Source organism: Pteropus vampyrus, unplaced genomic scaffold (assembly GCF_000151845.1).
Source record: "Pteropus vampyrus isolate Shadow unplaced genomic scaffold, Pvam_2.0 Scaffold307, whole genome shotgun sequence".
NCBI classification, from domain to species: domain Eukaryota; kingdom Metazoa; phylum Chordata; class Mammalia; order Chiroptera; family Pteropodidae; genus Pteropus; species Pteropus vampyrus.
In genome coordinates this window covers 1,003,173-1,030,160 of record NW_011889088.1, presented here as the reverse complement: position 1 = coordinate 1,030,160, position 26,988 = coordinate 1,003,173, and the positions used below count along the sequence as shown (strand labels likewise).

The 26,988-nt window shown below is 43.8% G+C and overlaps 1 protein-coding gene and 1 pseudogene across 4 annotated transcripts in view; one reads left to right on the top strand and one right to left on the bottom strand.

Moving 5' to 3' along the window:
* MRVI1 (murine retrovirus integration site 1 homolog) overlaps positions 1-26,988 on the top strand; it is a 105,989-nt gene that overhangs the window by 43,119 nt on the left and 35,882 nt on the right. Inside the window, exons 3-11 of one of the 4 annotated variants that reach the window (XM_011377252.1) lie at positions 5,935-6,035; positions 7,146-7,216; positions 9,282-9,455; positions 10,527-10,604; positions 11,340-11,392; positions 11,599-11,643; positions 12,838-13,440; positions 15,617-15,695; positions 26,450-26,573. In XM_011377252.1, coding sequence (XP_011375554.1) covers positions 5,935-6,035; positions 7,146-7,216; positions 9,282-9,455; positions 10,527-10,604; positions 11,340-11,392; positions 11,599-11,643; positions 12,838-13,440; positions 15,617-15,695; positions 26,450-26,573 — 1,328 coding nt within the window. Of the gene's footprint in view, positions 1-5,934; positions 6,036-7,145; positions 7,217-9,281; positions 9,456-10,526; positions 10,605-11,339; positions 11,393-11,595; positions 11,644-12,837; positions 13,441-15,616; positions 15,696-26,449; positions 26,574-26,988 lie in introns of all 4 variants that reach the window. The other 3 variants (XM_011377251.1, XM_011377255.1, XM_011377253.1) reach the window with 3 other exon arrangements.
* Positions 16,464-16,577, bottom strand: LOC111730344 (annotated as a pseudogene).

The following is a 26,988-nucleotide window of genomic DNA, read 5'->3' as shown; positions in this document are numbered from 1 at the left end:
ATTTTGGATTCATCCTCCCTGAACTCATTTCCACTTATCACACCTTTTATAAGAACAGCCTCAATTAAGAGCACCAATGAAATATCTTCAAATAAATTATCAGGAAAGCATTAGGATCTGGTGTACTAGGTACTGGAGCTGTCTATTGGGCATGTGATAGATATATGGGCTCCTCCCTCCAAGGTAGATATTATCATTATCATCTTTATAGAAGAAGAAACGAAGTCTCTGTGAGATTATGTAATTGTCAGAGGTCACATAGTTGTGTCATGGTTGAGTGGGGATTCAAACCCAAGTTTCTGCTGAGGTGCTCCTGCTAGCTCCGTCTAGCAGTAAAGCCAATCCCCGGCTCCACCTAGCAGTGAAGCCAATGTTCTGGACACCAGAGGCCCCAGGCATGGGGAGCAGGAACTTGATACCCCATCCTCTGTGGAAAAGAACCTTGGAAAGTGTCAAGAGGACAATTTCATCAGAATGGCTTCTAGTGGTTTTGGTCACAGCACAAGAGCTGTGAGACTGTAGCTGTGAAGTGCCTAGGACAAAGCGGAAAATGTTTTAGAAATGTTGGTTGTTACAATGGTCAGGAACGTATATCATAATTATTTGTCTTTAGTTCCTATTTCGAGCAATGGAGTAACTTGTCATTTTTTTTATTTCTCTAATCCCCCTGTTAGACTGCATGTGAGCTACTTAGGGTCAGGGGCTGTGTCATGTGTATATCTCTAATTCTCAGCATAGGTTCTAACATATGGTGAGAGCTTAGGGAAGGATGGATGGATGGACAGATGGATAGACGGACAGACGGACGGACGGACGGACGGACGGACGTATGATTGTGTGATAGACTGGGTAGACAATTGGCTGGCTGGCTGGTTAAATGTCTGAATTGGTGGGAGGAATAAGTGTAAGGAAGAACAGTGTAGAGAAGGAGGGAAGAGGAAAAGACAGAAAACGAAGGTGGATGAATGCCTGGCTGGCTGGGTGATACGCTCTCCGCAGAGTAAGGCAGTAGACATTGCGTGTACTTGTGTACTCCTGAAGTCTCTTGGCATGAAAATAAAACTAATGGTAAAAAGAGCAGGACAATCTGGTAATTATTGATCCCTGGCCTCTAGGAATATAGTGGACGATGGTAGAAAAGAGGGTCACCAGAGGCAGGGCAGGCTCTGGGTACGTGGAGGAATTCACAGGGTGGGTACTGAGGAGTCTTTGGGGAGCCAAGGAACTTGGTGCTTGGCAGGGAGGAGCCCCATGTCCAGCAGACCGCAGCAGAGACCCCTGTGCTCTCTCCTGTGCTCCTGGGACTCACTGCTTGAATAATTATTTTCTGCCAAGTCCGCAAGAGTCTTTTTATGCTGTCGTAAGAGCACCAACTCCTCTGTGTGGCCAGAGCCCCTCTCTCCAGAGGCAGTGTCTGTTTGCCCTCCAGGCTATGAGAGAGGGACCTAGGATTATAGCCACCACAGCGCCCACCCTCCACCACTACCCTCAGCATCATTATTATTATGGCTTTAGCTCATCCAATCCTTACAACAAGCCTGAAAAAAATGGGGCTTATTAGCTCCACACAGTGTTTGAGAACATGAAACTCAAGGGAAGTTAAGTAGCTTGCCTAAGGCCATCCAGATGGGACTCCAGTGTAGGCCTCCTCAACTTGACTATTCCACATTGCCTTCCGGCAGGGTCCTTCTTTCTGCCAGGGCCCAAGTGCAAGAACTAAACTCCCCACTCCTGCCTGGGCTTGGTCTGGGGCTGCTGTTTAGAGCTTCCTAGCCTGGGCCTACTCACGTGACATTGGAGAAAGGAATATAATATTCCCATCTATGACACTGGCCTATATTTATCCCTGCACCCAGGCAGTTAGGAAACTGTTGTGCATTCCTGGGAATTTATGAGTGAAATAAACATTAAGTGTTTCTATAAGTTTATTTAAGGAGAACAAAATGTGACCTGTTTGCTTATTATAGAGTGGGTAAGCTTGCGGGAAGATGGCCCAGCCCCCTAGTGCTTGGCTGACTCCAAGGAAGGATAATGAATCCCTGGGGAGGCTGGTCCCCTGGAGGTGAGGGGGTGCCCCTACTATCTTACTCAACTGTGTGTTCAGCCTCTTGCCAACCTGGAGGGCTGCCTGGAGGAAGGGGCTTATGAAGGAGGGTGCATCTTGGAAGAATAAGAAAGGAGTGTTGGGACCCGTGGGATACCAGGAACCAGGGAGGTGAGCCCAAAGACCTGGAGATGACTAGAAGAGTAGCTTGTGTAGTGGAAAAGCCAGCAGGCCTGGTATATAGTCCATTCCACTATTTACCACCTGCACAGCCCTGGACAACTTTATTTCTTGTTGGTAAAGTAGGGATTGAAATGGGAAAGAGAAGAAAGAAAAGAAATATACCAATCACCTACTCCACAGTCCAGGGCCTTCACTTTCCTCTTCTCATTTACTCTTTGCGATGTTGTGAGGTCAGGAGTTATTATCACCCCAATTTTGTAGATGGGTACTCTGCGGTTCACAGAATTGCTGAGAGGATTGACTGAAAAACCACATGGGAAGTGTCTGGGACAGGGCCTGGCACTCAGTAGGTCTGAGCAATTTTTGCTTCCCCCACCCGCAATCGTCCTTTGCTTCTTGTGCCTGTACTCAGGAAGGGCTTCTGTACTTGGTCTGAGAAGCAGATGGTGAGAGAGGGGGTGGAGCCAGGTGAAGGAGGCCTTGCAGGTGGACTTTTTTGGCTCATGAGGCCAGATACCCAGGGGAGGTGCTCTGTGGCTCCATGGTCAGAAGGGCTGGGTCCTCCTAATTTAATTCCAAATGGTTTACTCAGACCTCAAACTAAGAACAACAATTTCCTTAAAACCAAATTCCAAAGTAGTGAATTCATTCCCAAAGGTAACTATACAGAATATGACATCTGATACATATTGAGCGTTTACTAGGGGCCAAGTTTCCCCTATGACCTGCCAGATTTAGCAAATGAAAATACAGTTATGTCCATACAATATTTGGGACATACTTATTCTAAGGAATTATTCATTGTTTATTTGAAGTTCAAATGTAACTGGGCATCCTGTATTCTATCTGGCAATCCTATTTCTATATCAACCTGTTTAATTCTTGTAACTACCCTTGTGAGATAGTAGTTATTTTATAGATGAGGTAACTAAAGCAAAGAGAGGCAAGGGAACTCGCTCAAGGTCACACAGCTAGTAAGTAGAAGCTGTATCATGAATTGGTGTGGTTCCCAAGGCCCATGTCCTTGAAATCCCACAGCTAGTAACTCGCTTGGTGGATTCTGTATTTGGACTTGCTTCCCCGCAGGCTTTCTTGAGGCCCTGCCTTCTGTTTGGCAGCTCAGAGTGGGAGCAGGGATGGGTATTTACGGTGCATTAAAACCTGGCAGAACTCACCCCAGAGGGCCCTTGGAATCTTTCCATACTCTCTCCTGGGTTACTGTCTTCCCAGTGCCTACTAGAGTGAAACACAGCCTACACAAGATTGAATGTTCACCCACAAAACAGTCCTGAAGAAAACTAGAGGTTGCTCAGAGCTTGCTCAACAATTCTGTGAGCTGATTAGGGAAAGAACACTTTGATTTTATTACTGTTTATTATGTACACATTGGAAGAAGAGTGAGAAGCATTCCATCAGAGGATTAGAGGATTTCTCCTTGATTGCTTCGTGCCTCCTGACTTTTAAGCAGCTTCAAATTGTGTGATTACATGCTTGGCACTTGCTACCCATGGCTTGTTTCTGCTTTTCTCTGTGGGCGCCTTTGCCCCAGCCCTCCTCCGAGTGAGGATGCCTGCAGCCCCACACATGGCAGCCACCTCAGAAAAGCTTTGCTGCAAGTGGCCTCTAGCTAGAAGGCAGTGAAAACTTCCACCAGAAGGCAGCTCTTATAACGCCCTGCCGGCCATTTACCTAACAGGTTTCAACACTGAGGGCTCCAGGCCCTAGGAGTTACCTGGTGTTGGGGGTTGGCAGGGAGGGTGCTTATACCTCATTTTCCATCCCTTTGTTCTACTTGGGAAGCATTTCAGAGACCTGCCTGGTTTACTTTTGTCTTCCCAGGCAGGGAAGTATCTGTCTACCATAGACCCTGACACAATAGGGGTAAGTAAATCTTTGCCACATGAATGGACAGAATAAAGCATAATAATGTACGAATGTTTACCAACATGCCCCTCTCTTAGATTCTAAGACTTTTGAAAACTTTAGTGAGTCCATCATAAATGGAAGAGTCAAGACAATCTGTACAATAAATAATTGGATGGAGGCAGGAGGAGTAAGCTTAGGGGGAGGATTTGGGTGGGGAGGGTAAACAAAATTAAGAGGATGGAAGAAGTGAAGATGGGTGTTAAGATTTGTTCCCCCTTCGTGTCCTTTGAAAGGTGAGCGTGAAGACCGAGTTGGCTTTTTGTCTGCTGAACAATTCTTTAAAACTTTCCTTCTTAGAACCTGGACCACATGGATCACAGTTTTATTAGATTTCAGGTTAAATCGTTTAACTTTAGAGTCAAACCATGGATGGTTATAAAAGGAGCATGCATTTCTCTTTATCTGCTGGAGATGTTTATATTTATCAAATTGTTCCCCTATTTTTATAGTCTCATATTTTTGTATCTTATATTTTATTGTTACTTCAAATTGCTTTAGGAAATAGGTAGTATGTCAATGAAATAAAGAAAATAAACTATATTCAACTTACTTAGCACCCTGAATATATTCAACTCTTGGAAATGAGTATATAAGATAACACCATCACCACCACCATGATTTTTTTTACCAGAACACATCATGCAGAAATTAACGATGGCCCCTCCCACCCCTTTATGTAGACCTAGCCCATCCATACTGATGCATGCTGAGAACTTGTAAAAGCCTTTCCCCAAGTGATGGCAGAAACCAGATGATATAATGAGCATGAAAATGATATTTTAGCTAAAGTGCAATTTTTTCTTATTCACCAAAGGATTCATACGAGAAAGAAATTTTCTAAATATATGACAAATAAAACATGAAATGGGTAATATTCAGAGCGCAAACTTTCGCAGTCAAATTAAACTGCACCCAGGAAAGGAACCTCACACACACTGTGAGCAGATTCAGAGTTTCGGTTGGCATTCCCGTGATAACAGTCAGTCAGTCAGTCAGTCAGTCATCCATGAGGCCACATCATAGGAAAGGAGCGCCATCCAAATAATGTGGTGCACAAGAAGAGTGAGTCCTAGAGATCTAGATGCCTGGAGTTAACAATACTGTACTGCATAGCTAAATTTTTGCTAAGGAAATAGATTTGATAAGTGTTATCATCATGTTATCATAAATAAAAGGCAAGAGGAAACCTTTGAAAGTGATGAATAGGTTTATGTCAGATTGTGGTGAGGGTTTCAAAGGTGAATACTTATCTCTAAGCTCATTGAGTTAAATGAGCTTAGAGATAAGATTAAATGTGTAAAGCTTTTCATATATCAATCACAGTTAATAAAGTGGTTTTTTAAAAAGATGACATGGATGGAGGAGGTTTTAAGCACATTTACCCAAATGTAAGACTGTCACTGAATATCAGAAATGTGTGGGTGATACCACCTTTTCTCCTGGCCTCAATTTTTCCCCAGTCAGGCTGACCACTGCCTGAGGACTCTGCAGCACTTTTGTCTATATCATCAGTGATTTCCTACATTGTCACCAGGGATGGCTTAGAAGTTTCCTAATCTTAGTGCATGAAAAATAGACGGTGTTAAGCTTAGGTGAAGGCCTGCTGGGGAATGAAGGAGAAACTGCCTATATTTTTTTCTTTGAATAATCCAAATAAACTACATTCATCCCCTTATCAAGAGAGCTCTGAGTATCATGATGCTGGAATAAACGCTCCAGCTCTTGGAAGCTTTCTTCATCCCGAGCCTAATTCCATCTATGTCTTTGTTCTAAACGACCAGGGCCCTCTTACCACAGGAATAACTTGCAGTCCACCTACCATTGTTCTCACTGGGGATGCCAGTTCACCGGAAGAAGAAACTGACAAAAACCTGGCCAACAGGTACATCCCATTTCCTTATCGTTGAGCCGTAAATAACATTATTTCCTAGGACGCAGGGATTAGACAGCTATCTATATTTTTATAAATATTTTCTTCTTTCTTGAATTATTTTATTGGTGAAAATACAATTAATCAGCTTTTCAAAATGGGAGAGAGAACTTGGGATTCTTCCATTATTTTTCCCCCCAAAATTATTTTTCCTCTCCTGGATTTGGCTCTTTGCATTCTGCTAGCCTTTAAGAAAAATACAAATCATAAAAGAAAAGTTTCCTAAAATAAATGCCCATGTATTTGCAAACAGACTTGAAAGATGTGAGTCTTTGTAGACTCCTGCTCCCAGCCAAAGTGGGTACTATGCAGAGGATGATCTCTTGGAAGTGACATTGGCTCACGTGCGTGGCATGTCACTGCCTTGGTTTTACACAGCACTCGCACATGCATTGGTCTAGCTAGATCGTCTAAGTACAATTTTCGAAATGTTACTAAGATAATTCTTATACAAATATACAGTTTGCATGTGCCAAAGATATATTTAACTCATTAATGAATGACCCATCAGCATAACAAAGTCAGTTCAAAGGAGGATAAAAGAAATCGATATATGCATATAATCAGTGAGGAGGGAAAGAATGCTGGAATAAAATTGCTAAGTTACATATAAAATGGGTTAATGCACTACAGAACAATGAAACCATATTTTTTTATCTTTTCTCCCAAGCAGAAATCATCTGCTTCTCTACCAGACAAAAAATTATTCATACCTTATAAGTTTTCTATAAGGTCGATGTTCACTCAGAGTCGGGGCCCTCATAAATAGTAAATAGTTAAAGTTACATCTCCTTAGGGCAGTCATTTGAAAACTTTAGTATGCATCAGAATCACCTGGGGAGGTTGTTCAATCAAGATGTCTGGGCCTCATCCCCAGAATTTCTGATCCAGTAGGTCTGGGACTGAGCCTAAGAATTTGCATTTCTAACAAGTTCCCTCGCTTAGACTAGCTTGTAAAACGATGTTCTCATGTGACTTTGAAAGAACATACAGGCATCTGTTTGCCTGCTTCCAAGCTGTGGACAAATTTTCTTAACAAGATGGCTCTATTCTGTCTTTCAGAGCTCACAGTCCCCACAGGAGGCTTTCTCACCGACACTTGAAGGTTTCTACTGCTTCGCTGACTTCTGTGGGTAAGGGCTAGGCCATTTTTATCTGATTTCTATAACCAGAGATAGAGTCTAAACACAACTTTAGTGTGTCTGAGTAGGAAGACTAAGGTCTGGAAGACTTGGCCAGGCCGGGCCCCGCGCCCTCTCCTGCTCCTCAGGTAGGCCCATTCCTTTGAGCCCAACAGGGCAAAGTTTATCGCCCTCTCTGTATTTGAGCCCAAAAGAAGTATGAAGTCCCATCTCAATTTCTTTTGGTCAAAAAACAAGACCAGGGTGTGAAGAGGAAGATGAGGGAATCAAAGAGACAGAACAGCTGTGTGAGGCTCCATTCTGGGGTTTAGGGAGCAGAGCCCTCTGCCCTTCCAGGTAGCCATGTGCCTGAATGCAAGGCTACCCACTCATTCCCCAAACGGTCCCTCAGGCCCTGCTCTGGGCCATCACAACACAGATATGATACAGCCTTGGTTCCTGCCTTCGTGTCACTCATAGTCTATGAGGAGACTGAGAAGTGAAGAGGTATAATCAGGACAGTATATATAAGGCCCCTCACAGAAATGTTAGGGAAACTGAGGTAGGAAGGGGTTCACTTCTCTCTGGGAAAAGGAAGGTTGGATAGGTATTCTAAAGGAGATAGTATTTGAGTTGTGCCTTAGAGGACTGGACAGGTAGATAAGAGGGAAGAAAAGCCATAACAGAACAACTGAATGTGCTGCCATGTGTATTAGTCAGGACTCTCAAATGACAGAAACCCAACTCAAACTAGCTTATGCCAAAAAAAATAAAATAAATAAAAGTCAGGGCTTGTGGTTTCAGGGAGTGCCGAATCCAGGTGCTCAAGTCAGGTCATTAGTAATTGTCCCAACCCATGTTTCAAGTCTCCTCTCTTGTGTTAGCTTCTTCTTGGCAAACAGCTACTAGCAACTCCAGGCTAACATCCCATCAGTGGAAAGAGAGTTCCTCTTCCCCATATACCCAATACAGTTCCCAGGATTGCCTCTCATTGGCCTCCATGGCCATCCCTGAGCCAATCACTGTGGCCAGGCAGGTTGAACTCATTGACTGGTGAAGGCTCCTGGCCCACTCCTGGCACTTGGGATGAGTTGGGGAGTGGGATTTAGCACCTTCCTAACTAACATAGTTGAGATTCATAAGGGTTACACCCAGTACAGACTGGGGAGTATGACCAAAAGAAGGGGGAATGAAGGCTGGGGAGGCACAATGAGAGCTCTTCACGACTGAGGGGCTGGAGAGGAGGGGGCCTCAAGAAGAGCATGTGGGGTCAGCAAAAGTGGCTGGGCCCAGTTTGGTATTTGGAAGTCACGCCAGGGACCATGAAGAATCCTGATGAGGTGAAGCAGAAGAACTGCATGGTCAGATATGGCTCTTAGCAAGGTCACTCTGGTAGGCAGTGGAAGATGGGATGGAGGGGATGGTTGGGATGTGGACTGATGTAGTTGTGTAGATAAGAGCTAATGAACAGGAATGGAGATGAGGGGCATGTTCCAGAGATATTTATGAGGCAAATGACCACTAGGATTTGATGATCAGTTGGTTGGACATATGGCAAATGAGGAAGAGCAGCTGGGTATCATTCACCCAGAGAAAGGACCATTTTGGAGAAGGATAGAGATAATGAGTGTGAGTGGAGGAAAGAAGGGAGAGAAGGTGGCCATGGGATCGTGTTGTTGGTCCATGATCTTTGGACTGCTCCCTTTATCCACATACCTCAAACTTACTAGCTTGTTGAAGAGATAGAGACCTGAAAGGGGAACAGATAGCACAGAGGTGGGGCTCCTGATGGACTTCTCCAACAGTAGGGTTCAGGACCATCCTGGGAACCTAGGTGGCTTCACAACCATTTGTGACAGAGGACCTGCCACAGCCACAGGCTACGAGCTGGAGGGGTCAGGCATGCTGAGGAAGCCCTGTCTGTCCCCACACAACTCTCTCCATAGCCTGGCATGGAGTGGAGTTGGCTGACCAAGTCTGCTCTGGGCAGCATCCCTGGGCTGAGGGTGGCAGGGCCATCAGCCGGGGGCCAGGGATTCCATAGCTCTCACACCCTGCGCTGGCCCTCCCTCTGCAGACCCTGCGGGGCACGTCATTGACCTGGTAAATGACCAGCTGCCAGATATCAACATCTCAGAGGAGGACAAGAAGAAAAACCTGGCACTGCTGGAAGAAGCCAAGTTGGTGAGCGAGCGATTCCTAACCCGCCGCGGGAGGAAGTCCAGGAGCAGCCCCGGAGACTCCCCGTCAGGTAGGATGTGCAAGGGGCTGCCCTGAGCCCCTCCGAGGAGGCGTGGGAGTAGGGAGCGCCAGGCCCCAGTTACACTGGGAGCCCTGCTTTCAAAGGATGGCCTTTGACTCACCTGCCCCCAGGCCTCTCGGCCTAGGAGGGCTGAGTCTTATGGAGAGAATCCTGCAAGAAGATTCTCTTGCCCTGTTTCAGGAGTTCCAAAATACCGACCCGTCTCTAGCCCAGGAAACTCTGCTTTTTGTTTTTTGGGGCTGTGTCTAATCGTTGTGGCTTCCTGTTTCTATAACGAATGTCGGCCCATATGATATCCATGAACTTGACTGGGGGTCCCCCACCCCTGAATCCTGCATGGGGAGAAATCCTCTCTGTGATGCCATGTGCACAGACTCCTGAATCATCCCGTGTAGATAGAGTCTGTATGACCTCCCTACCTTCCCCAGGAGGCCCTGCAGTATGGGTACCTCCTTGGCAAAGGTCTGGAGAGGACTGCACTGGGCCCCCTCTCTCTAATTTCCAGCTATGGGCCCCAGGAAGGAACCTAGTTTCTGTGGGAAAGGAAATGTGGTCTTTGGCATCTTTACGGAATTTCTGGATCAGAAGGAAGGTTTTCCTGGGCCCTGAAATCCACCCTGCTATACCTTTGGCTAAAGTCACTCTTCTTCCTGAGCGAAGAGTCGAACCAGGTTTTACACAAGTCTGAATGTGCTCAGAAGGCAAGGGGAGCATTGGAAATCAGGACCATCCTGGCAAGTCTAGGAGGTACGGCCTTCGGAGCTGTGCTGCCAGGCAATGCCAGGTCCTCTGTTTCTGGAAGATGCTTTGAAGTCAGGCCAAGCAGGCTGAGAAGTGTGACCCCCAATTCTCACTCCCCAAATGACCTAAGTGTCCCCCTTTGATGGGATGGCAGTGTTGGGCTGCGATAGGAGCCTTATATGGCAGTCCAGAATCAGTCCCCGACCTCAGGGAGGCAGACTAAGTTCCCAAGGGTCGGAAATACCTGAAAGGATGTCTTTGTTAGGCTGACGTCCTAAACCTTCATAAATGCTAGCCGATTTGTATCTGTCTCCACAGCTATTTCCCCAAACCTCAGCCCCGGAGCGTCTCCGGCATCCTCTCGGAGCAACTCGCTCACCATCCCCATACCACCCGGTGAGGTCCAGCCCCTCCTGGCATTCCTGCTCTGGTTTCTCCCTTTGGGTGGCAAATTAGCCTCTCCTAGGGCCTGATCAGGAGGCTTCCTATCCTCAGGCTTCCCAGTCAGGCCCCCTTCCCAGGAGTGCTCCCAACTGGGCCTGGCTGGGCTGCCTCAGAGGAGGAGGATGTACTTTATCTTGGGGTTTTGAGCTAGTGTGGGGAGAGAGGCCTAACCCAGGATGAGGCAGGCTGGGGTAAGGATGGGGGCAAGGTTGTGGGAAGGGGCCTGTGGCTGGCAGTCTCTGCCTAGAGAAGACTCAGAGCTTATTTGGAAAGGCCTCTATTCGGGCCACTCTTTGCTTTGTGATTTCTTTGCTTTCGTTAGGCTTTGTTCAGGGCCACACCCTCAGATCAGCAGAGGAAGGGGCAGGGTGCCAGGGAGAGCAGCCTGCTTGTCAGCACTGTGGGGCAAGCTCAGGTTCAGGCCAAGCAGCCTGGATTCAAATCTCAGAGCTGACACTTCTTGGCTGTGTAACCTTGATCTCCCTCTGCCTCAATTTCTTCATGTGGTTTCTGGGCTCACCACAAAAACTAGTATGTGAGAGGTATTCAACGAATGGTGGTATTACTGGCTCCCAGGCCTGAGGGAATGAAGGGAGGACATTCCGGGGAGATAGATGTATTTCTGCAAAAGGGACAGCTCAGAGTCTGGGTGCCGGACATCACTCACCAGTGTATGGACCATTCCAGGTTTGGATGCATGCAGTGGCCCACAGTCCCCTCTACCTGGAGCACCACCACAGGTAACAGGGACCTCATTTGAGATTTCTATGACAACTGGTCTCTCCTCTTACCCTTTAACCAAAGAGGCCCTCCCTGACCCACTAAAATGAGGGTGCTAGGTGGGGGAGGCATCTATACCACTTCTAGGGGCTTCCTTGAGGATATTTCAAGAGGAGATATGGTCTCTTCACACTGCTGACTGATACATGTTTACTTTTCCCAGCAGAAGGAGGATGAGGCCAAAGTCTCTTCACCTTATCTTGGCGAGCCTGTGAGTTTGACCTTTGCGCAAATTTGGATGACTTGGTTATGGGAGACATAGTGTCCTGGAAACCTGGGCTGGCCCTGTGTAGCCTGCAAGTGTGTGTGCCTAAGTGGAGGGTTGAGGTTGGGGAAGCTAGAAAGTTCCTCTGTCCTGTTGGGACTGGAAGTCTGGAGGGGGTGAGGAGGCAGGATTCAGTGGGGGTGACCACCATGGTGGTCTAACCTATAGCCCTGCTCCCACAGTTACGCTGCTGGCCAGACACCAGGGAGACCACTGCGCCCAGCAACAGCCAGGCAAGACTGCTACTCTAATGAAAATTGTAGGAAATTTCCAGCCCCTGGTTGGGATTCTTCCTAGGGGCAGCCAGAGAAACCTCATCTTTGTAGATGACCAACAGAAGAACGCCACACCTGCTCAGAGCAAAGTGCTCAAGAGGGCGTTGAGGGCAGCATAGAATACGATCTCATCTAGAACTAGGTTGGGGTTGGTTAGAGCCTTCTGGAAAAGTCTCAGCACCCACACAAGATAGCCACACAAATACCCAGATACAGACCCACATGCTTCTTACAAAGCAGATTTCCCTTGGGAAATGAAAGAAGAGTGAACTTCTGAGCATTAAGATATCACCTTTGCGAGAATCACCTCATCCAATGATTCTTAACCTCTTTTGGGTCATGAACCTCTCTGAGAAATTATTAAATGCTGTAGATTTTCTTCCCAGAAAAATACATACAACAAACAAATACACTCATATGTATATATTTGCATGTAATTTCAGAGGGTTCACAAACCTGATGAGAAATCTAAGTCCCTAAAAGTTAAGGGCCTTGCCAGGCAGAGCCAGTAATAGAATCTGGGACAATTGAGTCAAGGCCAAAGCCTGTCCTCTATTCTACTCTCTTCCATAGCTCCTATCCCTTGGGAAATTCTTGGCAGGTTTTGAATGGCAATTCCCTTGTCCTGATTTTTACAAACCTCAGGCTTGTCTGTGGGTTTATTTTACTAGCTCAGATTTTACTGAGAAGCCCTCCCCTTCCACCTGGCTCACACCCCTACACACACACACACACACACACACACACGCACGCACGTGGCCCTTAAGAGGGCCTGTGGGGGTTAGATACCCAACAGCAGAAGTGGTCCCACCTGTCTCCTCCCTGACCTGCCTCTGGGGTCCCAGCTCTATCTTGTCTCTTTCAGAATATCCCCAAAGGGCTAGCTGACCGGAAGCAGAATGACCAGAGGAAAGTGTCTCAAGGCAGGCTAACTCCTCGTTCTCCTACAGTTGAAAAATCCAAAGAGATTGCAATAGAACAAAAAGAAAACTTTGATCCCCTCCAGTGCCCTGAGGCCACACCCAAAGGCCCAGCTTCTGGCACAGGCAGTGGTGGGAAAATGGCCCTGAACAGCCCCCAGCCTGGCCCTGCTGAGAGTGGGCTTGCCCAGCCACTACTGAAGACAGCCAGGGAGGGCAACCCTCTGCCCAGAAGTCCAGCCCAGGGCTCTGGAGGGGTGGCTCCCCTGGTCCCCCAGGGAAAAAGCACAGCTGTAGAGCCAACGGGGTCCAAGGTTGGCTCCAAAGCTGAGCTTCGGCCACCCCTGCTGCGAGGGGTCTCCTGGGACAGCGGCCCTGAAGAACCTGGCCCCCTGCTACAGAAAGTGCTTGCCAAGCTGCCACTGGCAGAAGAAGAGAAGCGTTTTGCAGGCAAAGCCAGCAGCAAGCTGGCCAAAGCTCCTGGACTCAAAGACTTTCAGATACAAGTGCAGCCTGTGCGGATGCAGAAACTGACGAAACTCCGTGAGGTGGGTTCCTGGGGCCAGCTGGGTGGGGTACGCACTCCAGGTCTGCCCTGGACAAAAGACCTTTGGGCTGAGCTGGGTCCTAGGACAGGGCAGCTCTGGCCTGGACTTGGGCCTTGTGGGGTCCTAAACTTCCCCACCCTAATAAATCTAGCCCACTGTGCAGCATCTTCTTCATGAACACCAGTTTTAGGTGTTTTTACCCCATTTACTAGGGCAAGGTCAGTCTGGGATATAGTTGCCACACAACGCCACATTTCAGGGGAATTTGGTGTACAAAGGGGCACCTAGGCCCTCAGTCCTGGACTGTGTTTTGTCCCCTCTAGCTGGAGCTGGTGGCTCATAAACAGGAAACCCTTGATGGAGTGCCTTGTCATAGAAGCTAGACAAAGAGATAGCTTTTTTCTTTGTCATGACCGCAAACTTTTCTTCCTGATACCTGTTAACGAAGATTCTCAAATCCATACTCGAGTATAATAATGGCCATGAGGAGCTGTTCCCTTTGTGGTGAATCTCTCCCAATGTCCATGATGTCCCTCAGCTTTCAGTGGCTATCAGCGGTCTCTCATGGGGCTGTCACTGTAGGCAGCAGGTGATTGGGATTGTCCACAGATGGAGGGGAGAGAGACCATGATGTGAGGGACAGAAGAAGTTAACAGGACAAAAGAGTCCTTATTTAGTCCCCTCTTCCCCAGAGGTCCAACCCAGGCCACAGGCCAAAGCAATCAGGACTCCACAGGGTAGGCCCTGGTGACCCTATTCCTGGAGCTGGACAAGACTCTCCTGGCCCCTCTACAGAGGGCCATGGGACAGGGAAGAAACACAAGCACCTGGTAGCAGTCAAGCATAAGTGAAGTAGTGTCTGTGCTGGCAGGGACACACTCCAGTGCTGGCCACTGTTCTATTCAGAAGATTTCCATTATGCTTGGGAGCTGGGGGCAGGCTGCTGATGTTAACATTTTACACAGAAAACCCCACCCAGTCAGGAGGAACTCACTGACTAGTGGATCAACACTGGCCTGGAGGTGCTGTCCATGGTGGGCCACAGTCTCAGATCTCTGGGGAAGTTGGCACCAAGTGGGCTAGACAGCCAGATATTTGATTTTGTGGACCTTTGGCCATGACCAAGCCCAGGCAACAGGCCACCCCCACCACCACCTCTGTAAGCTTCTCTCTGCAGCAAAGAAAGCCACAAAGAACCTGGGGGTCCCACCCCACTAACTTCTGCCCTGGCAGCTAAGCACCCACATCTCAATCCAGTGTTCTGAGAGGTGACTGGCTGTAGGCCTCTGGCTTGCAATGGAAACACATAAAAGGCCCTGTCCTGTGACTTCCATTTGGGCCATGAGCGCCTTCTGCAGCAACCATTCAATTGGCCTCTGCCACACAAGAAACTGAAAATCTCTTTATAGTATCAGTCACAGGGGTGAGGAGCTGGATCAGGCATTTCTGGTTGGGGGTGCTGGTTTGGTGCTGATGGACAGGGAACAGGTATGAGCCTACCAGGGCCACATACTGTGGTCAGTTATCCCATCTCTTCAGGGCTGCAACTGCTGTTCCACCTGCTGAGGGTCCAGGCAGGACAGTGGTTGCTGGACCTGCGGCTTTAAGGTAGCAATTCTCAGGCCTCATTTGTCTGGAGAGTTTAATAACTCAAGAGGTGCCATAATAGGCCACTGAGGAAGTGAGTGGGGACAGGCCGCAATTCCTAGAAGTAGACGCTCACTGCCCAGAACAATAGGGCAGGAAGCTCCAGCAGCTCAGAGCACAGCCATAAACCTACCAAAGATAGTTTCCAGTGGAAGATCTATATATACCCAGGGGACCCTCCAAACCCCAGAGCCCTAGGCCCCCTTTCTGTGTGTCCTCCAGACTTCAGCCACAGTGAGACTAGCAGCTCATTCACAGAGACCCACAGGTATTTTTTAAAGGCAGACAGTCATTACCCAAGGAATATGGCGCCAATGATGGGGTTTCAGGCACCTTTGTGGGTTGGGAGAAGAGCTGTCTTCATGGTGACCTTCAGATGTCACTTGTCATGACTGTCCATCCACCTTTGAGGCTGCACCTAGTGTCTCCCTCATGAGGCTGAGTAGTCACAGAGCCATAGACAGAACTGAGAGAGGAGTCCGACCTGATGTCCTCATCTGAAATGTTGTCTTTCGCTTTTTCTAAAAAGGAGCACATCTTGATGAGAAATCAGAACTTAGTGGGGCTCAAACTTCCAGACCTTAGTGAAGCAGCTGAGCAGGAAAAAGGTAGGTGGGGTTGGGGCAGATACTCTTCTCAGCCCAGGGCTGGATTCATTTTTGCCAGATGGAAGAAGGTAAAAGTAAACACTAGACTTCCTCTCAGAGCCCTTGTCTGTCCCAGTGGCAAGTGTGGTCCATACACAGGGCAGGTCCCCAGTAAATATTTGCAGATGAATAAATTAATCAGATCGTGTTTCCTGCCCACTCAGAGAACCTCTAAACTTGTTTCCTTCCAACCAGCCCTCCTTCCAGACCCTGCCAACCCTCCCTGGGCCTTGTTAGCACCTCGTGGGTCTGGAAGGGTGACCCAGGCCTGAACTTTTGATGCTTCCTTTTCCTTTTCCTCTCACACCCAGGAAATCACCCAAATAGAATAGTTCCTCTTTTCAAGACATTAGAGTCATCTCTTGCTTTCCAATCTGCTGTCACTACAAAGTCCAAACCCCAGCCCTTTCCTCCCAATGACTGTAAGTCCCCACCCAGCCAACTTGTCAGACTCATCTTCTGAAAAATGAGACTTTGGGCCTCTCCCCTCCCCTATCACCTCCCCATCCCTGACTCACCTCTCCCAATATCTCATCTCACACTAGCCATGGTCATTCTCAGCATAGAAGCCTTCAAGGATTGTCATATGGATGTATCCAGGGTGCCACGAACCATGTTGGAAGTCCCTGGTCTGAAATATAGTAACTAACACCTACCTATTCAACATTAACAAGAAGATTCCCAGAAGTAAAATTTCCAACAATTTTTTAAGTACTAATTTTATTTTTTACTTTTATGAAACGCTTCACGAATTTGCACGTCATCCTTATGCAGGGGCCATGCTAATCTTCTCTGTATTGTTCCAAATTTTTTTTTTTTTTTTTTACTATATTTGCTGCCAAAGTGAGCACTAAATACTACATTTAAAAAAATTAACTATATTTAGAGGAAATCTTTGGAAAAATTATTATGTACTGCTCTACTTTTAATTTTTAATTTATTAAAGCAGAATAAAAAAAACTAGGAAGATATATCTTAAAATTTTGTCCACAACCCCATAAATTCTGAAAAAGCAACCATTTCTATTTTTTCCACCATTTACCCATATTTATCATTTTTTTCACAATTAATTTGATGATTTATGTAACTTCCTGTTTCTACTTTGTAAAAGTTACTTCGCAACCAATCTATATATTTTGACTCATTCTCATTTTATCATTTTATCATTTTATCATTTAGTGAGTGCACATTCTCCTTTTGTATTGATGTGTCTATTGTTGGATATTTCGGATGTTTACAACTTTTTTTAACTATGATGAACAACCCTACCATAAACAGCTTTGTACTTGCAGTTTCTTTCTTTCTTCCTTTAATTTACTCCCTTGGGATAAATTCTTAGGCTTGAGAGTCACTGAGTCAAAGTGCAAAAACATTTGTATTTTAACAAATTGCCTCCAAAGTATAAAGCTCCCTGCAGCCTGAGTGAGGAGTCTTCATCCTGAGAACTACCAGCACTGGACTTTGCTTTTGCTCTTTGTTGGCCAGAATACAGTGAGAACCAGATAATAATAATGATTATAATGTATTATTAGTAGCATTAGTGTGAAATGCTACTTCATTATTACTTCAATTAATTTGCCAGCAAGCAAGCTTCAACTAAAAATTTTAAAATATTTATTGCCTTTTTTCCCCTTAATGGATGGTTCACTGCTTATCTCTTTACTCGTGTCCATTTGAGTTTGGAGTTTTTTGTTGGTTTGTTTGTTTTTCTTAGTAATGTACATAAACTCTATAAATATTAACCCTTTGTTGGCTGTATTTTTCTCATACTTTTTCATTCTATCATTTTTTTTTTTTGCTTTTTAACAAGTTTTGTGTTATTTTAGAGAAATCGTAAAGTTTCATGTAATCTTTTTTGCCTATCTTTTCCTTTGAGAAGTCTTCCATTACTTAAATCATTATAAACATATTACCTCTCTTTAATTGAGATAGCAAATCTACTTTCTATTAGTTCGTCTATAGTTTGATCTATTCATATTTATTTTGCTGAAATTTATTTTAAGATATAGGTATCTGAAGATTTAAGATCCCATTACCTCAGTTATATTTTAATTGTATTTATATTTCCTGTAATATTGTGGCTTAGATAATTACACACTACTTTTTAAAATATATTTCAAAGACTAGTACTGGGCCTTTGATTCTGCTTTATTCTGATCAGAACTTCACCATTTAAATTGCTGCTTCCCTCTATATTCTGGTGTGCAGTGGGGTTACTTCTTCATTGCTCTTCTTTTTCAGAATATTCGTTATATTATAGATGCAAAGATTCAGTGTAAATTAATGGAAAAACAACGGGTCAAGAAGCCCAGAGATTTGAGTTTATGTCCCAATCCAGACATTAATTAATGGGGTCTTTAAATATGTTCCTCAACCTCTGTGGGTCTCCTCTCCCTCCTGGACTAGATGACCTCAGAAGGCTCTTAGCTCTCGTCTAACCTAAGAGTCAAGGATTCCAGGTCCTTTCCAGTTTGCTTCTAATCTACCTATTTCTCTAAGTGAAATTTATACTATTTTATACATGTTAATTGTGACTGCTCTAAAACTACTCATTGGATTCAGAATGGTCCTAGTTTGTTTGTTGTAGCTTATAGATTTTTAAATTATTTAATTTGCAAACAGTTCACATTCAGGCACATGGTTTGTCCCTGTATTAATTTAGGTATTCTTCTAAAAGATTTAAGATATAGGTCTTCCATCCTCTTCTTGGGGCACATCCTATGTGATTTATATTTTTGCTTATTTATGAAGACTCTTTTTTTATTAGATAAGAAGACTCTTTTCTAGCTGATAAATAGTGGCATAGATGAATTGGTATTATACATGTTCCTAGTATAGTAGTAGTATTAACAAATGGTAGAGTGATTTCTATAGTGATTAACTAGCATAATTACTGTAACTAGAATGACTACTCTGTGCCAAGTACTATGCTAAGCATTTAATAATATTTCACATAATGCTCACAAGAACTATGGGAGGTAGATTTTATTATACCCATTTTACAAGTGAGGAAGTGGAGGCTCAGAGAGATTAAGTTCACATGGTTATTAATTGCTGAAGCCAGGATTGAAACAAAGATGTGTGTAAAGACTCTTGACCGCTTTGTAGAATGCCTTTCTTTTTCAAATTCACAATACAACTATATGTTATTTTTATTTTATCAATTTCACTATTTGTCTTAGTTGTGTGCTTGTGTGTCTCTGTATGTATATTTCTCTTGTGTATCTGTATATGTTTTATTACTTTGCAACATTCTCTAATATGATAATGGTGACAAGGAGAACTTGTCTTGTTTCTATGTTTAATTGAGTTGTTTTGGCATTTCTCTTTCAAGAATCATGTTGTGTCTGATGATTAAATAAATGCACTATTTTAATTTTTAATTATTTTTATTATTTTATATTATTATAAAATAGGAAAAGAGATAATATGTAATAAAAGATAAAATATATAAAATAAAATATATTAATATTTTGTTTTATATGTTTCTTATATTTTATGTTTTTATTTATTTATTTTAAGGAAATATTCCTCTATTCCAAGTTTCAAGATTTGTGCTGAATTTTATCAAATTGCTTTGGATACCTATTGAAATAATAATTTATATCACTTAATATATTAAATAATAATTTTCCATATATAGAAATAAACCCTTGTGGTTCTGGAACAAGAAGAGTTATTACCTAGATGAACAGAGATTAATTAGAGAAACACTCAAACATTTCATTTCATACTGTGATAGATTTAATAAGGGAGAAGGATCTGGAGGTTCTGGAAAAGTCTTCCCTAGAAAGGTGACATTTGAGCAGATATCTAAAGACTGAATGTGAGAAAGAGGAAGAACATTCCAGGTAGAGGGAACAGTATGTGCTGAGCCTAAGAAGAAGGAAGAATGAATTGCTGAAGATCCCAAGATTCTGTAAAGGTGAGCAGGGTTAACCACACAGGGCCTTACAGGTCCAACTAAGGATTCCAGTGCTCATCCTAAGAGCAGAATGAAACCTCTGAAGATGCTGAACTGAATTTGCATTTCAGAGATTCCTCTGGCTGCTTATAGACAGTGTATTGAGTTAGGTAAGGGGGTCAGGAATGCAGACAGAGGAACAAGATAGAAGGCTGTTGAGATAGCCAGGGACCTGATAAGGACAACCTGTCCCTCTCCTTGGTGGCGAGGCCTGAGCCTTTTTCATCTCTGTATCCCCAGGAATTGGCCCACAGTCAGCCTCACACTTTTAGCTTGAAAGGACCTCCAAATGATCAAGCCGCAAACATCCTATAAGTGGCCCCTGCGAAAAGCACTGGTGAATTGTCGAAGCGATCACGTGTAGCAGGGAAAAGAGCTTCCCAGTCTTCAGAAACTGAAGGAGAGTCAACGTTCTAAAGACTCTAGAATGTTCTGATAAGGATCTTCCCCATCTCCCAAAGGAAGAGCCAACAATCATAAGAGACTCAAGTTTCCCCTATGAGATCATATGCACAGTTGTACTTAGTGCCTGTTAAAGGGTCAGCCTCTTCAGATCCCAAGTAGGGTTTTCAAAGCCTTTTGTCCTGGATACAGAGGGAGTGACGCTCTTTAATGGAGCTTCCAGAATGTAGGAAAAGGAGTCATAACTCTGCAGATATCAGTCAAACACATGTTGTTGCCCACTGCATCTGCAGCACAGTCCCATACACTGCGGAGCACATGGTACAACGTGCCACTTAGCTGGCAAGATAGAGTTCCACAACCCTGATGATAGAAGTTAAAATATAGGCCAGGTTCCTGCTAGAATAAAGACCAGTATCATATAAAAACATTGTATCAGCTCAATGAAGTAGGTACTATTATCATCCCTATTTTATAGATGAGAAAACTGAGGCATCTAGAGAATAAGAAACTTAGCCCAAGGCTATGCAGGTGGCAGGTGGTAAAGCTAGAGCTCTTAACCACTGAGATCCTAGAAATGAGAGAAAACAGAAAGGAAGGTGCATTTATTGCACACCTACCATGGTTAATTTTCTTTTTTTTAATTTAGTATTTATAGGAGTCAAATTTATTTATCTGGTAATTTTACTGCTAAGATCTACCTTGTTCCCTGTTCGTATTGGATAGTGAGGTATTGCTGTAGGCAACAACATGGAGGAAGCAGCAGCCAGCTCAACTGTGGTGACTAAGTCAGAACAGGTTTCCAGGAGGAGTAGCTTTGAGACGAGGCTGAGGAAACAGCAAGAGCAAAGGCGTGCAGACATCTTCTAGTGCTTGGCATGTTCCGGGAGCAGAAGAAATTCATTTGAATCAAGTATGGGCCATGTGTCCCAGAGAGATGGGCAGAATGAATAGAGTGTGGGTGGGAATCAAGAAGACTGAAGGCTCTGAGGAGCAATTAGTGAGTTTGAACTTCATTCAGGGCCTCTTGGAAAGACACAGAAAGCTTGCAGGTAAGGAAGTATCAGGATCAGAATTGAGTTTGAGAATAATTCTGGACAGATTATGAAAGCTGGCCTGAAAGAGGAGAGACCGGAGGCAGCGAGACCAGGTAAGAGGGCATGGAAACAGTCTGGTGAGAGGTGATGAGAGTAGACTGAGATGGACAGGTAGGAATGTAGGGAGGACAGGTGTAAGAGCTAAGTGGAGGTCAGTTTGGCAGGACTTGGGAAGGGGATAGGGTGGAGGGGGAGACCGGGAAGCCTGCCAGGTGTCTGCCTGTATGGCAGAGGAGGTGATGGTGCCATTAATCAGGAGCGAGAGCACAGGTGCTCACTTGAGAATGAAGATAGTGAGTTTGGATTTGAGGAGCAGCTCTGATGCCACAATCTGACCGATCTGGGTTTTCATACTGGCTCTACACAAGCTACCTGGGACCCTGGGGAATCTGCTTAGCTGCGCCTCAGTTTCCTAGTTGATGGTTACCCCAGAAAATGAGTTTAGCAATATTTGTTTTGCAGGGGTGTTGTAAGGAATGGATGATTAAGTGCATCTAATGTATAGTTGATGTTCAATAAATGGTGGCTGTTGAAATGGCTTTAATTATCCTGATCCAGGTGGCAATGTCTAGGAAGTGCATGGGTTTCTGAACCTGGATGTTGAGAGAAGTGTGGGCTGAGGCAAGGACATGCACTGAATGGGCAGGCCTTCCAGACACCCCGGTCTGGGCTCAGAGTTCTCTGTCTCAGGCAAGGAAAGAGCCTCCGTGAGAATACTGATCTGAAGAAAGTTCATCCCTAATCATCAGCTTTGCCCTTTTGGGGGTCATCTTGGGGCTCACAGCACCTTTAACCAAACTCCCCAAAAGTTACTTTTCCAAGTCCTGGAGATTGCCAGAAACAAATGCTTTCATTGGAATGAACTCGTACAGGCAGATGTTTTTGAAATAATTTCACTGCTTTTGTTCATTATTTAAAAATTCAACCAATAGTTGAAAATACAGAGAAGAAAGTAAGAATAGCTTACACTAAATGTCCCCTTCTCCACAAATATAAGAGGAGGGAGGAAGGAAAGAGAGATTATACTAGATTACTAGATATACTTTTTGAAATAAAATGTATTAAAATTTAATCGAGCTTCAATTAAAGTGAAATGAAACTGTAGGACTTGCTGAATTTAGGTAATTGCTTCCTCCAGAAAAAAAAGAGGTTAGTTTTATATATTCTGAAATGTATTAAAGGTTTCTAGTCATTGAGGTACTTTGCTTACATTACATATTCCAAATTTGGATTATTGACTTCCTGTAGGAAAAGATGAAAATGGCAGCATTCTTCCCACTTTTCCATCTCCACATATACAAATGATAAATTATTTTTTTTATATCGTTAAGTTTATAACATTTATGATTCACTTTGTAACCACAATTTCCCTATGTGTTTAGCCTGAAACTTAATATGTAAAAGGATTTAATGCTCACCACCAGTCCCTTTACCATGGCTGCTCATTCCCAACTTGATAATTTTGATTAATGTCTTATTTAGCTGAGTTTCATTATTCAACAGTTTTCCTAGAAGGGCTCAGAGGTGCTGTGTTTCCTGAATTGTAGCATGTTTGAAAATGTTGTCTTTATTCTTGAAGGACAGCTTGGATGGTTATAAATTCTAGGTCACTCTTTCCTTCAGAACACTGTAAATGCTACACTGTATTCAGTGTTATAGAGAAGTCTGAGACCAGCTGATTTCCAGTACCCCTCACCCTTCACCCTTCACTCCTCACCTCTCCCTGTAGATAGCTTACTCTTTCTATGAGGGTAGCTGGAGAAGCATTTTCTTTTTTCCTAATATGTTCTTTCAATCTGCAAGTTCAGTTTTTCTCTCAATTGGGGAAAATTTTTCTTCTCATATATTTGGATATGTTCTTTGTTTTTTTGTCTTTTTTTTTTTTGGTTTGTTTTTGTTTTTTTTTTTTTTTTTTGGTTTGTTTTTGTTTTTTTCATTACTTCAGAGATACCGTAATCTGTAAATTTCTCATCAGCGTCTCAAGCGCAGTTCCATTATTCCATCTCCAAATAGTTTAATCTTTCCTTCTTTACATTCCTTATCCTCATTTCGATCTCCCCACCCTCTTTACTAATTTAGAGGCTGTATCTGTTTTATTCTTTTATATTTCCAACTTATTGGTCAGGTCTGTCTTTTGATAATTTTCTGCTTAGTTCTGTGATTTTGGTCTTCAATTTATTTCCTTAAGTCGGAATCTGCTTTCACCTTTGTATGATCCTCCCATCTTACCTCTGATTTCCTATTTTCATTTTTTTTCGGGTTCTAATTTCTCCTTGAGTCAAAGCATTTGTGCTATACATTTTGCACAAAAGTACATTTTTGCTGTTTTCATCCTGACATCTGTCCCCTGCATGTTTCCTTTCTCCTTTATACCTTCCTTCCTCTTTTGACTATAGTATTTTTGTATAGTTGCCATGCCATTTATTTTCATTTTATTTCTTTTTATATGGGCTTTTCTACCTGTATTTTGTCTTTACCTACCACCTTTCTACTTTATCTGCGATCTCGTTCCTCCCTGCAGCACTTAGTTGAGGACTGGGTATTTTGTGTCTGCTTTGTTACTGCTGAGATGGTGAGGAAAGGGGAAATTCAGATGGAGTGGCATGTGTGGGTTTCTGCTCTTTTTCTAACTTTGTTCATAGTCCAACACCTGAGTTTATTACACCAAAGTGGGGGCTCATCACATTCCCTAGAGTGGGGACTAGTGGGTTATGGATTGTTACACCAATTCAGGGTAGAATTATAGAGACAATCTACCCAGGTATTTATTTTCCAGACTTGACCCAGCTATTCCCAGCAGCCACTCTCACTGTCCTGTCAGGTAAAGAAAGGAAAAGATGGACAGAATTCAAAGAGTTTGGCCACTATGGTATTGCTCAGAAGTAGTATGTGTGGGAGACAGCTTCATTTGGGGCTTTCCATGTGTCTCCTGCCACTCACTTTATCAGAGGAGCTTGTTTTATTTATTGTCTCTTCATCTTTCTTTCTGGTAAATCCCTCCGTATTGTTCTACATAATCTGCTCTGGTAGATTACTATGCAGTCATCCTGTCTTTCCTCTTTCCTCCTCCTCATCAAGAAAAGCAAATAGCAGCACAGGCAGTTTTTTCTCTTTTTGGACTGTTGTGGTAGAATAGAGATCCTTCTACTGTTGAGAAATGTTCTGAATCTCCTCTGCAGGCTGCACGTCCCTTCCCATTCTGTGATACTGCACTCTTTGTCAGAATTTTTCCTCTCACACCTTCTTTTCAGTACTGAATCTTTGAAGGAAGAAGAAAGGATTATCAAGGGTGGGAGCTTTAGATTTATCTCTAGTAAGTTTTGTCTTTCTCCGGCCATTATTTTTAAAGATTTTTGCCTTTTCCTGTATTTGAGAGTTGCTGGTATATTTTTGGTTGGTTTTAAAATTTGTTGTTATTCTTGTTAATTTGGTTGAGTTCAGGAAGAGGGTGGCTGGTTCTGGGATCCATCAGTTCTAGGATCACTCTTCAGATAGCCAGTTTAGCAGGGCTTGAAACCCTAACTAGTTACTTTTTTCTGGGGAGGGGTTGCTCAACTTAGGGTGCTTTTCTAGGCAAAAGCCCCTGGTATAGCTTTCACTTGATTATTAGAACTTGTATGGTTCAAGCAATCATATAAATTTCTCATGAGCCCACTGCTTAGTTATCTCTGTTGGGTACTGGGGATATATAAAGATAGAGTGAGGCCAGAAGCATCAGAGGATTTACCACCTGTCATGTAAAAATATCAGAGAGCAATAAATGCCAGGATAGAACCCGAGGTGACAGGTAGCTAAGGGAATATATAATCCAATCTTATATTTAGAGAAGGACCATTGACTACCCCATCTTTGACAGATGGCCCTCTAGACTTTGCTGGGGTACCTTAAGTACCAGGAAACTCATGAACACCATTCAGTTATTGGAAAGCTCAAAGTATTTCAGCATTCTTTACCTTGAGCCAAACTATACCCCCTCTTCTCTCTGCATGGTCTCCCCTGGTAAGGCTTCTAATTCACATGATTCCCAATCTTAGCTCCATTTGGATGGCTACCACAAATATGTCTGTAGTCCTGACCTCTGGCCTGGCCTACAATTCTGGAAAATGGTTGAGCAGGTTGGAAGTATGCTGGGTCAAAACCCACAAGAGATGATGAAATATGTATAACTATAAAGTCCTGCATGCAAATGAAAAATAACCATAGTATTAAATCAAGATACTTGATTTGATCCAAATAAAAGAGATTTGAGGCTTTTAATCCTAAGTGAACTGTGGGCTCATAGTAAGGTTTAGCAAATATATGCTGCATGAATAACAAATACGAATGTCAGGGATATGTGCTAATGTCCTCCTGAGCTAAGAGCTTGTAAGAGGACATCTGGGCCTCCGGAACAGCAATAACCAGAATGTATGCAGGCAGGGGATGTTATCTAGAGGCCAGGGGCCATAGTGGGTCACAATGAACAGTTGAGAATATAGGGCCAGAGCCTGGAGAAGGAAAGCTGTTTTCTAACTGGAGAAAGATTTGTGGAAAAAAGAATGTTTAATTTGTTCTTTCTGCCTTCAGAGCACAGACCATGGATAGTTTTAGGAAATAACAAAAGGCTGTTGTTCATTGGTTCCATAGATTAGGAGGCATCTATTCTGAGATCTGTAAAAGACCTAATGACCTAAATTTTACCCTGGAAAATCCCCATTTTTATTTCTTTCTATGGGGATATGGAACTAGATACTGCTTTCCAGGTAGACCACAGATGATTGAACGGTTAAATTCATTCAAGGAAGAATAATTGGGCAACAGTCCTCCTGGGAAGTCTACCAAGGAGAGGGGACTTTTGCAAACACTATAGCCAAATGGCTAACAAGCTTCCTGTTGCCAGAAACCAACCCCTGACCCCAGACATGAGAACCTGCTTGGTACTGTGAGGAGCATAGTACCAAGTACCAATGGGAAGAATATAGAATTTAGAGCAGACAGAACTGGTTCAAAGTCTATGTATACTATTTACTAGTTCTGTGACCTTAAGCAAATACTTAACCTTGCTGAGTTCTGGCTTACCCACCTCTACAATGGCATGGTTAAGTTTAGCTTGTTAAGTCATTGTGAAGGTAAAATAACAATTATAAAGCCCCTGGCATATAATTAGGTTCTTGTAAATGTTAAAGCTCTTCCTTACCCACTAAAGCAAGTTGCCAACAGTAATACAATGATTTCAAACAGACAATTTAAGTTAAGCACATTTTTTCTTTTAGGGCTCCCTTCTGAACTCTCCCCGGCTGTTGAGGAAGAAGAATCTAAGAGTGGCATGGATGTCATGCCCAATATTTCTGACGTGCTGCTGCGTAAACTGCGAGTCCACAAGTCTCTCCCTGGAAGGTAAAACAGGGCATGGGTTGCAAAAGACCTGTATTAGGTGTTCCCTGTGTTAGACTCTAGACAAGACGCAGAAAAGCACCAGCCTTGATTTTTAACCCCAGGAGGGTCAGAGTCAGATGGTCCAGACAGGGTAAATACATCCAAAACAAGAATAATAAAGGGCCAGGTGAGGTGGTTCCAACCCAAAGAGCAGGTAGGATTCATAGGCAAGCATGAGAGTCACCAGGTGCTCATGGCAGCGAGGCTTTGGACCAGGAGACGTGGTTTTAATCCCAGATCCACCATTTTCCTATAACTGAGAGATTCTAGGTCTGATACCTGCATAGATAGAAATGTGGAACAATTGGAACCACATGAAGAAAACTGCTTGGAAAACCTATCAGCCTCTTTTATACATGGGGAGGAAGTGACTTCA